At 38.2% G+C, this 12,500-nt stretch overlaps 1 protein-coding gene across 8 annotated transcripts in view; it reads right to left on the minus strand.

The window, feature by feature from the left end:
* Positions 1 to 12,500, minus strand: part of Dennd1a (DENN domain containing 1A) — a 480,683-nt gene that overhangs the window by 421,623 nt on the left and 46,560 nt on the right. For 7 of the 8 annotated variants that reach the window (XM_052182388.1, XM_052182389.1, XM_052182385.1 and 4 more), the window contains exon 2: positions 9,681 to 9,751. In XM_052182388.1, coding sequence (XP_052038348.1) covers positions 9,681 to 9,722 — 42 coding nt within the window. In that variant the 5' untranslated portion in view covers positions 9,723 to 9,751. Of the gene's footprint in view, positions 1 to 9,680; positions 9,772 to 12,500 lie in introns of those variants that run through there. The other variant, XM_052182391.1, reaches the window with a different exon arrangement.

Here is a 12,500-nt window from a genome sequence, read left to right on the forward strand (position 1 = left end):
GAGGAGGGAAAGGAAAGGAAAGGAAAAAGGAAAAGGAAAAAGGAAAGGAAAAAGGAAAGGAAAAAGGAAAGGAAAAAGGAAAGGAAAAAGGAAAGGAAAAAGGAAAGGAAAAAGGAAAGGAAAAAGGAAAGGAAAAAAGGAAAGGAAAGGAAAGGAAAGGAAAGGAAAGGGGAATAAGGGAAAAGGGAAAGAAAGATATGGCTCATTTTCTGTTTCTTCCTGAGAACAGCAGTTCAAACCCCCTCGATAGAAGCAATCTGAAGTAGCAGCAATACAAGCTCCAAGCACAGATATACAATTAATGTAAAACTCAAAATGTGATCTTGGTAGAGAAAATCAAATTGAAGGAGGCACAAAATGTTCTGTTTCTTAAGCTGAGTGGCAGGTACATGTGCTTTCATTTATTCTCTGAAATGCATGCATACATACATGCATATATAATGTATTATTTCTATCATAGCATTTACAAATTTCTTAAAGAATATATTCAAACTAGAATTCAAGCCATCTTTTGGACAGGTCACTTCCTAAGCTGACTGTCTCTCCTTCTGCTAAGGACTGAACTGCAAGGATCAAGCAAGAAGTATCATCTGCCCTTGTGTGCCCCTATTTTGAACCTATACAATTTGAAAGTATGCTTATTTCATTGCATGTTGGGCAACCAATTTATTATTATAAACTATTGGGCTCGACTACAGCTTATAGAAGAAAGCATTATTGCAGCCATCTTAAAACAGAAATGTGACAGCATTGCAATGCTCAAAGCTTCCCCTGACTCTATAAACCAGCTTTAGAACTACAGTGATAAGGAGCTGTGGTCACACTTGAACACCTGCAATCTCAGCACTAGGAAGGTGCAATCCTGTCTCAAAACAAAAACAAACAAACAAACAACAAAACAGCTCAGTGGGAGAGGTTCTAGACTTCACCTCAAACAAGACTTGCTGGGTTTTGTTTAATGCTTTCTTTTGTTGCTGAGGGATATGCTCAGTTGTTATTCCTCCTAAACTATACACCTTTTTCCCCCTTTTGGAGACAGGGTTTCTCACTAGGATAGATTAGACTAGGCTGGCTGATGAGAGGCCCTAGGGTTCTACCTTCCTAGTGGGAAACAACAGCACACTACAACACCCAGGTTTTCCCTCACATGAGTGCTAGAAATGGAGCTATGCCATGCCTGAGCAGCAGTGCTTTACCAGCTGAGCGTCTCCCTAGCCCCAAAGGAGGCTTTTCCTAATCACCATGTCAAGTGCACTTAACTGGAAAAAAAGTAAAATAAATGCTTTTGGTTTTTTGATTTTGGGTTTGGTTTTGTTTTGTTTTGTTGCTGTTTTTTCAAGGCACGGTTTCTCTTCATAGCCTTGGCTGTCCTGGAACTTGCTCTGTAGACCAAACTGGCCTCAAATCTACATCTGTCTCGAGTGCTGGGATTAAAGGCGAGAACCATCATGGCCCAGCTTTTGAATAAACATTTCAAGTAATCAATCTTTGAGTAAATAATAATTTGATCTGATGATGAGACTAAGAAACTTGCCAGAAAAAGTAAAATGTCTTTGTCCATTATGAATAAAGCTTTCTCTCTATTTTCTACAAGCCGGGTTTCTCTTCCCCACACTAAGATCATCTGATTTCCCTAACTACTGCATGTACATGTGCTATTAGGCAGTTACTGTAAGGAAATTGCCATACAGGTGAAGTTAAATACTGTTTACAACTGGGAGGTTGCCCAGACTGTGCAAACTCATCTGAATTTTCTCAAACATAGGACCTGTTTAGAGAATTTAAGATTAAAGAAAAATTAGTGGCTAGAGAGATGGCTCAGTTGATAAAGTGCCTACCACAGAAGCATACACCCACATAAGAGTTGGGTGCAGAAGTGCGTATCTATGGATGTAGAGACAGAGCCCACTAGTCAACCAGTCTATTCAATTCAATAAGCTCCAGGTTCAGTGGGAGGTCTTGTCTTAAGAAACAAATTAGAGAGTAATCAACAATGATACTGACCTCTGTCCTCAATACACACACGCACAGACGCATGCATACAGAAAACTATGTTGAAAAAAATGACCGGAATGTAACAAGAACTTAAAAGACAGCTATATTGCTGCCATTCTTTAGGTTTGCCGGATTCACTTTGTTATTAATGCAAGAATATGATGGTAATTTTAGATGATTTCCCTCAAGAATATTTAAATCTAAAATAAAACTTGATTCTGAAAAGAGCTCCCACATGCTAGGTATGTGGGGTGTATGCTTATAACTCCAGCCCTCCAAGATCAACACAAGTGCAAGTCCAGCATAATCAGTCCTCATAGTGAGTTCCAGAGTAAAGCTACACAACAAAACCCAGTCTTAGAAAAACAAAGACAAAGCAAAAGCACACCACCAAAAAAGTCTCCATACCCTCACAGTGCCCATATACACCAGATAGCACAGTTTCACTTTCTTTCCATGGGTTTTTTTCGTTTTGGGGGGTGGGGGTATGGAGGAGATGTTTTTTGGATTGAGTCTGTTTGTTTATTTTAGACAGGGTTTCCTGTGTAGCCCTAGCTGTCCAGTAACTTACTCTGTAGAGTTGGCTGCCCTTGAACTCAGAGATGCACCTGCACTGCCTTTGCCCTCTGCCTCTGTCTCCTGAATGCTGGGATTAAAAGTGTGTGCCACCACAGAGGCCCTGGTGGATTTTTCTTTTATCTTCATTAATTTTAATTATGTAGAGGTATATGGGTCAGATCCTCTGATGGTTGTGAGCAACCTGTATAGGTGCTAGGCACCAAACCTGAGTCTTCCAGAAGAGTAGCAATGATCTTAACCCTGACTAGAGGGAGCCTCAATTGAAAGGAATGCCTCCATAAGACTGGCCTGTAGGCAAGTCTATAGTGCATTGTCTTAATTAGTGATTGATATGGGAGGGAGAGCCCAACCCATTGCAGGTAGTGCCCCCGCTGGGCAGGAGATCCTAAAAGGAAGCTGCCCTGTAAGTAAGCAGAACTCTCCATGGCCCCTACATCAATCAGACCCTGCCTCCAGGTTCTGGCTGTGTTTGAGTTCCCGTTCTAACTTCCTTCAATGATGCACTGTGGTGTTGAACTGTAAGCTTTTTGCCGAAATAAGCCCTTCTGTCCCCAAGCTGCTTTGGTTATGCTGTTTTATCACAGCAATAGAAACCCTGAGACACTGCTGATCCATTGTTCCAGCCTCTCAACTTTCTTTTTTACTCTCCAATAATATGGAGCATCTGTTGTCAGCATAGATTCAGATGAAACTCCAAGACCACAACCATGATGCAATGAAAGCTGAAGTTCTAAATCACAGACCTGGCTCTCAAGATTGTTAAGTTGGCAAAGTCTCAGTGTTCTTCACAATGTTGCTCAGACAAAAATGTGGACAGTGATTTAAGAGCAACTTTTAATGAAGAATTTTTTTCTTGGGGTTGCTGCCTAACACCTGGGTAACTGAACAAGCCAGCTTCCAAAGCATTGTGACTAACACTGCCTTCACAAAATCCCAACAGCTTCTCAACTTTGCCACCCTCATCTTTTTAAAAAGTGGCCATTGGGCTAATAAATTACAAATGCTGCAGAGGGAGTGCACGCAAAAGGAAGCTGATCTGCTGAGCGTCCCGAAAAAACCTGATACCGCCACTCTCCCAACACGAAGTATCTACCCAGGCAGAGTGCCTGCAGCAGGCTCAGAAAGGCCAACTGTAATGAGACACTTGTGTGGAAATGCATTCCAGAGTTTCTGCATGCCCAACACCATCTGATCATGGGATAGGCTGATTATTTCTTGCAAAAGAGCCTGAGTTTCGTGTTGGGTGCTTCTGCAGTGTGGGATGCCTATCTTGGAGGCCTTATGAAAGTCTGAGTTCTCCAGCAAACTGGCCAATTACAAAGCATTAAAAATACATAACAAAATATACCAAAAAAATCTACTTAAAACATACCAATTTTCAGGGAGGGGGAGGTTGTTTAGAGTTAGAGTTAGTGTTTTATTTGGATTTTTTTGACTGTGTTGTTGTTGGTGCTGGTGGTAATGTTTAGAGACAGGATCTCATGTAACCTAGGCTGGTGTCACTACACAGCCAAGGGATGACCTTGAACTCCTCACCCTCCTGCAAAAAAAGGCCAAAATCTGGTGCCTAAATGACAAGCTTTATACACAAAAATTCTATTATTTACAAAAGAACCCTAGAAGCATATAAAAATTTAATTGTAAGTAAACAATAGTGCAATAACTTATAACAACTAAAGTGGTTTCAAAAACTATACTGATAATTTTTAAGAAAGATCTTAATCAAAGGAAACAAAAATACATATAGCAGAAGTTTAGAAAAAGGGTTATATATTTTATCTACACACACACACACACCAATTACAAAGAAATAAGTATACCAAAATATTAATGACAGTTATTATTAAATGGCCATTCTATCTTCTTTATAACCTTTCAAAATTTAAAATTTTTTATACATGCTCAAGAGCTAATCCACAAAACAAGACGCTAAAATTTTAAAGATGAATAGCCAAAACACACACACCAGAATAGTCTGCCAGTAAATATTAAATGCCTTGAGAAATTTTTACTATATACATTTTTTATTTACAACAAGAATCTATGTCAATATAAGCAAAAATTGTAAGAATAGAACTCTCACAGACATTTATTGAACAAATGTACACTAAACCTTTCAATTAAAGACCCATAAAGTGGTCTCAGTGCTTTTTAGCCCACCTTCTCACAGCAGGGATTTAATCCCTCCAGGGGGGTGCAAACAAACTTCAAAGAGAAGATTAGGCCCAGACACTAGCACTGTGCAATGTAAGGTTTATATGTAAGTTTGCCCGGAAACACAGAGATGCAGATCTGAGGAACAAAGGTAGATTCTTTGCAATCATCTAAAACAGCCAAATTAATGCCTAAAATAGTAACAGAAAAAAAGGAAAATACACAAAGAATTATCAACGAGAAAGTTGTAGAAGGAGCAAAGGTGTCTGAAGTCAAATATTCAGCTAAAGGAAATCCGACAAATTACCACAGAGCACATGTCCATTTCCAACTCAAGCTTTGCTCTGTACAACCTCAGGAAGGTTGTACCCATCCCTGCAGTGTTAAGGTTTTCGATGTAGCTTCCATACAGTACTGACAAATCACAGGCCTCTTTCCATTTCTCAGAGCACAGCACATGAATCAGTTAAAGGTCTTCTCGTACACACATCAACAGAAAAAAGACCTGTCTTTAAAGATAATGATATTTCTGTTCTTTCTCATCTTTGTAATATTAGCTGATTTTTTTTTGTTTTTTGTTTTTTGTTTGTTTGTTTGTTTTTTCAAGACTGGGTTTTTCTGTGTAGCCCTGGCTGTCCTGGAACTCACTCTATAGATCAGGCTGACCTCGAACTCAGAAATCCACCTGCCTCTGCCTCCCAAGAGCTGGGATTAAAGGCGTGCGCCACCACTGCCCGGCTATATTAGCTGATTTTTAAGGAGCATGTAAAATACTTCATTACTTTATAAACTATTTTAAGTAGAAAAAAGTGTAACTAAGGAACTCAGCTACACTTATATATGTATATGTGCGTGCGTGTGTACATATACCTATATATATATATACATACATATGTGTGTATATATACATATACATATATATATATGTGTGTGTGTGTGTGTGTGTGTATATATATATATATATTATATATATATATGAAGGTATTCAATATACCACATCAATAAGATGTTCAATCTATCACCAGGAAAAATGAAAATAAAAACAACCATCAAACTGATAAAGATGAAATATAACTATGTCAAGTATGGATGAAGTTATAGAGCAGTGGTATCACCAAACACTGCAGATAGAATGCAGAGCAGCACAACCCATTTTAAAGAAGTTTAATACAACACAGGAATCAGATAAACAATCAATGGTAACATATGACTACACCCACCAAATGCATGTGCAAGGAAAATCACAGCAGCACTTGCAATAGCCTAAACTGGCATGTGACTTCAACACTGCAACTTTACTATCAGTAATAGAAGAATGGACCGGGCTAGGTGTAAGAGCCCAGCGACGGAATGCTTGCCTTGCATGTTCAAAGCTCTAGATTTGATCCCCAGCACCAGTAATAACAGCAGCAACAACAAAGCTGGAGTACAACTCTATAAATATCACAGTGACAAAAATAAATGACTGCAATGACATGCAACATGAAGGGCCCTTATAAACATAACTGAGCAAGAACATACCAAAACTACAAAAAAGAATAATTCTATGTCTATAGAATTGAGAAACATGCACAATTAAGTTATTTTCTTCAGGGAGTCATACACATGCAATAAAACTATGAACACAACAAAGGAATGACTCTCATAAAAGGATGGTGGTTGCCTCTAAAGAAAGGAAGGAAGGGAGTTCTAGGGTATGACTAAGGTCATCTCTAACATTTACAGATCTAGCAAAGGTACAAAAAGGACCTACAGACCATATATCTAAATATTTAAGCCTTTAAGTCAGATATCTGGATATGGTAGTGAATGTCTATAATCCTACTGCTTAGGAGGTAGATGCAGGAGAACCATAAGTTCAAGGGCATCCTCAGCTACAAAAAATGAATTTAAGGCCAGGCTAGGATACCAAACACACACACACACATACACACACACACACACATACACTAAAAAAAAGCAAAAGTTATAAATCAAGCTTTCAACTATTAGATATAGTTTATCTCCTACCATGATAAATATACTTTTAGAATTAACTAGAAAGTAAGACACAATGTGCATTTTTGAATTGTTTATAGAGTTTGACGCAGAAAAGCAGTGGCAGAGGGAAATACTAGCTATTGGCTGACTATCCACAGCCCCTTCCACATCCCACACAGTGAGGGACTTTTCACACAAACACAAAGTTACCCAACCCCAAGTTCAACTATACCTGTTATCTGTCCTGTACCCAGTCCCCATGTAGGAGCACCCTAAGGCCTTAGGGTGAGTACACTAGCAGCACAGTTCACCCTCAGAAGGACAGATCCTACAGAACAGACTCATATAGGCTCTAGAAATGAGCTCAAACCCACTTGGGTAAGGAATCCTAATATTAAATTCCCCCAGAACAACCTAGGGTGAAATGGTTCAAGCATCAAATGGCATGCTTTATAGGCCCAGCAGAGTTGTGCCCCTCCTAACATGGCAATATGAAAGGAGAGCCAACCTGGAACTCCTAAGGCATAGCTTAAGATGGGGGCAGAGATCTTTGTTGCCAAGACTAGGTTTGGCATAAAACCACACAACATTCTTAGCCTTAATAACAGTCATGTAGTCATTTGTGTTATTTTGTTAGCCCACACTTGCAAGTTTTATGCATTTGTTAATACAAAATATAGGACACCTGTTGATAAGATACACTGAGAGCAGAAATCACCAACACACAACCTGAATGTAAGCATGAAAACATAGTCAAACGGACACAAATACAGGGATGAAACAAAAGGCCTACATTTTGACACATGTCATTAGAAAAGATGAATATAGCTACACAATTATTCCACAACATTTCAAACGTAAAACTATTGGGTTCCATGATCCCATACTAGATTCTGGACCAGAAGGGAAAATGTCATAAAGAACATGACATTTGTCTTGAGACAGTTGATTCAATTTAAATATAACAACTGATGTTAAATCAATGTTAAATGTTCTTATTTCAACAACTGAACTAGAATTATAAAAGAAAATGTCCTTATTCTTACAATATCTACCCTTGAAATATTTAGGGGTAAAGAGCCACATCTGCAACAAAGATTGCATATGTAGTGACAAAGCAAATGCAACACAATGGTAATAATGGGCTCTAAGAAAGGGCACATGCAGCAAACTGCTCTTGTAACTTCAAAATATTTTCAAAATAATGGGTTCACCTCCCACGTGCCAGGATTACAAGCAAGCACCACCATGCCCAGCTATCTATCCTTTAAATGCTGGAATATTTTGCTATGTGGTCTACAGGTCTCCTTTGTAAGTCTGCTAGGCTCTGTACACCCCAGACAGCTATAATAGCAGACAGGATAAAGGCTTCGCCGTTTATTCTTCCAGCTCACTTTGTAGCTTTCTTTTTTTTTTTTTTTTTTAATCTTTCAAAAAATAAATTTTAACTTTGGGGAAAATTCCACAACACTGAAGAGGGAAAATTAGGTAACTACAGAAATAATAAAACATTCATCCTTGAATTTATCTGTAAGATCACAGCTGTCATCCAATGGGCACTGAATGAGGTCCACCCATGGAGAAGTGGCTGTATGCACACCTGATTATTGCTTCTAAATCCAGTACTCTCCCTGTACAATAAAAGACATGGCTTAACAAGGACCTTAACTTTCCACTTCCAAACAAGCATAGATCTGTAATCTACTTCACATGGAGGGAAATCCTTCATTTTAACAAATACCAGTGATTCCATGCAAAGCCCTGAGGAAATGTGGAGAGACAAATGCAACCCCAGTACTGCCCTCAAAAAGGCAACTTAGCAGTGTGAAGTGGAATTTAACCAAGAATCCCAGCTATCCCACACAGTCCTCCATGGCCTTCGTTACACCTGAGATTCTGACTTCTCAATAGGTCTTTCTCATCTGTCTTTAAGGATTACATTGTAAGTGTTAACAGCTGATAGCATATGTATAACAAAATAAAGTTGATCAAAAGTCACTATGTATATAATTATAAGAATCTAATGAAAATAAGGCAGTAGAAAACAGTACCAAAGGCATAAAACCAATTAGGGACATAAATTATTACTTCAAATTTCTACTCCAAGTAAATTTATTCTCCTTACACATCAAATAATATACACAAGTGTTTCGGTGCAAGGACCAAGAGTTCCTGACACTTGGCAAATGGCACCAAGAAAGAAGGTACATTATTTTTCTCATTTAGTGAAAGGATTTTAGGGCAAGAAGTGATCTACACAAGCTGGGCAATGGTGGCACACGGCCTTTACAGTACCAGCATTTGGTAGACAGAGGCAGGCGCAGATCTGAGTTTGAGGCTAGCCTGGTCTACAGAATGGGTTACATGACATCCAGGTATAGAGAGAAACCCTGTTCTGAAAAAGTAAAAAAAAAAAAAAAGTAGTGATGTACACAGCTGTACAAGATGTTATAACCTCATCTGAGACCTCACTGTTTAGGGCACTTAAGAAATAGAATAAATGCTAGGGTGAGAAGAATTTCCTCTAACTATTATCCAATCTTCTTTTATCAACAGCTTTGCTACATTTAGTCTATTTCGAGCAGTTTAGTGGCAAAGAATTCCCTTTCTATTAATTTGAGTCCTGCAGTCAAATTCCATTAGACCGCACTGTTCATTAGCAAGGCCTAATAAGTTGGTTTCCAAGCATCCGTGATAGATGCAACCCAACACGCAATGATAAGAATAAATAAAGCCGTATTTCAAGCCTGCTAAAGCCTTGGATCCCAAAGTATTCACTATGTTTTTTATTCTCCCGCCTTTCTAGGATTAGGATTCCCACCTTCCTAGGATGGCATTAGTATGAAAAACAAGAAAAGACACTTAAAAAAAAAAAACTTAAAGACATCACATTATTCATCTATTTTCTGCTGCGTACAGCTATTCCATACAATGAAGAAACATATCATTGTCATAATTAGGTGAAGGAGTACCTGAAAGAGTGCCACCTGTCCTAGGATAGGCCACTTCCACATACACTTCAAACGTAGTCTCTGGGTTTTGCCTACAAAGGAAACAAATCATGATTACTGATTGAGGCAGCATTATGCAAAGCACATGGAATTCAATGTGATGTAGATCTCAATTGAATAGCTGTGAAAGTTTGAGCAGGGTATTTAACTTCTGGGCCACAACCTTCATAGCATACAAGATGAAAATAGCTCTCCCCAAGCATTGTGTAACTTTAAGAATACACGGAAGTAATCTGGACACAGTGTCTGGACACAGTAAGTTACCACAACTATGACTTGGTGTCATTTCTAAACTTCCACAATGACATCTCCAAAACTGTAGGGAGAATTTCTGAGGAAATTCAGCTCAAAGAACCAACAGTTTAAAGCAGCACACTTTGCTACTTTACTAGATAAAGCATACATATGACAAAAATGGCGTGTTACTTACAGCTTTGGAATACCAAACTAGAGAAGCAATCACCTCACTAGAATATTGTGAACATGAGAAGTTAATCTAAATTTAAGACATCATTTGCCTGCATTGACAATACCATATGTATGAATGCTTACTATTATATTCCTTTACCTTTTTAATGTCATGAGCATTCATAATAAACTCATGGAAGATCACAGCACTACCAGAATGTTTATAGTTGTTACTTCTGCTTTATAAAAGTGTATGGTTATGTTATCTTTTCTGCTATAATGAAAAGATAACTACTTCCAGACTGAATAAAAATCATTTAGCAAGCCAGGCACAGTGATACATGCCTTTAATCCCAGCACTTGGGAGGCAAAGGCAGGTAGATCTCTTGAGGCCAGCCTGATCTACATAGCCAGTTCCAGGCCAGCCAGGGCTACATAGAGATCTTGTGTCCAAAAAAAAAAAAAAAAAAGTACCATTTATATTTTCAAATACCCAAGTAAACTATATTTTAAACCTGACACCAAAGCTCAAATAAGAAATTTTCTAAGTTATTTAATAATATCTAGAGACTTAAATTTAAACCAAAGAAATACTTAGAATGTTCCCAGAAAAACCTACATTTCCTACATGAGATAAATTTAATCTCATGCGATCCTTACTGTGGCACTGTAGAGTGTGGGGTGTTACTCTCACTGTGCAAGTGAGGGGCCTAATGATATACAGCCTAAAGAACTTGCCTGCCTCCCCTAGCCAACTGTCCAGGTTTCATTAACTAGACAACGACCTTTGGTCCCTGATACTTTCACATCCTCAGCCCACTGTAAACGGTTGCCATTGTAAATGGTAACAACATTTTTCTTAGTAATATATAAAATAACCATCCATCATATAAATAGTAGCATCTTAAGAGTCAAGAAAATAAGGTAATGCTTGCTCTATTTCTGTAGTAGGAAGAAAAATGTTTTCTACTTTGTGAAAGATAGTTTTTTGCTATTAAAAAAAAAAAAACCCTCAGGCTTTAGCTTTAAAAAAATGCCTTGAGTATTGAGAGTTGACTATTCTAAAATTCAAGGTATTTAAATATATTTTGCTAAATAGTTACCAAAAAATAAGATACTAAATCAGAGCATATTACTTGTTTAAGAAAAAAAGTAACTTAAGTCTTTAGGGCTTAAAAAGCTTGCATTCTTTTCCCACCAAAAGGGTAGAAATGCCCTTTAAAATTGGCACCAAAATGTATATGAAATACCACATGGAAACATCCCTTCTAGTCAGAAACTTCGAGGTAGGGCATTTGACAAAAGAAGCCCTTCTCTTTCACAAATAGTAGCTGGTAGAATGTGAAAATCATTAGGAAGATTGACACCTAAAATCCTTTCTTTTACAAATGACTGGATTTCATCTCAGAACATTGTTGTCTCTGGATTAAAACAGTTATCAAAATGTGCTTTACACATAGCTGGAAGTAGTGGCACACCCTTTTAATCAGGAGGATCTCTGAGTTCGAGGTCAGCTTGGTCTGAATAATGAGTTCTAGACAGTGAGGGATACATAAAGAGACCCTGTTTCAAAAATAAAATAAAGTAAAATGTGTTGTAAGTAGCCTTAGGTCCCTGTGGATACTCTCCAGAGCTCCTGCACTTTTTTTTTTTTTTACTTAATTTCCACTTCTTCAACTTGATTTTAGATGTTATTAAAATTAAAATGGTGAGCAGGTGAAAGTGCTACATTCAAATTCTGGAAGTTACACACCATGCCTTACTTACCCTGTGTACAGCATGTTTGTACAGGCCTGCTCTAGGAAGAGGGAGCCCTAACTAGCTGTTCTCATTGTTTCTGGTCCTTCTTTCTTCCTGGAACATACTTCAAGCAGACAGCATAAAACATCGTATCACTGCAATAACTTGGTGGTCACCAAAGACCTGCACATACATCTGTGCACTAAAAAGCACAGTTCTTAGTGCTTGCCTTTCCTCCAGGCAGCTTTGGAGCAGCTGATCAACTGCCCTCCTCCTTCAAACAGTCTTTCTTTTCCTTCCAGATCCGCTCTGATGGTTCTCTGCCTTTCTTACTGGAGCTTCTTTGCTGAACTCACTCAAAGGATTCCTGCTCTTGAACCTGATCAAGACTCTGCTGTCTACACTCATTACCTAGATGATCTCATTCAGTCTCATGGCTTTAATTACTGAGCAAATGCTGGCAAGCCCCTAAATCCTATCTTCAACCTGACTTCTTCCCTGATTCCAGATTTCTTAAGCCTACTCAACACTTATGCTTAGACATCTTAAACACATTTAAATTTAACATATGTTTTTATTTTCCAAAATTCTACCTCCTGAACTCTACCGGCTATCCAAACCAACAAAACTTAC

This window comes from Apodemus sylvaticus, chromosome 5 (assembly GCF_947179515.1).
Source record: "Apodemus sylvaticus chromosome 5, mApoSyl1.1, whole genome shotgun sequence".
NCBI classification, from domain to species: Eukaryota; Metazoa; Chordata; class Mammalia; order Rodentia; family Muridae; genus Apodemus; species Apodemus sylvaticus.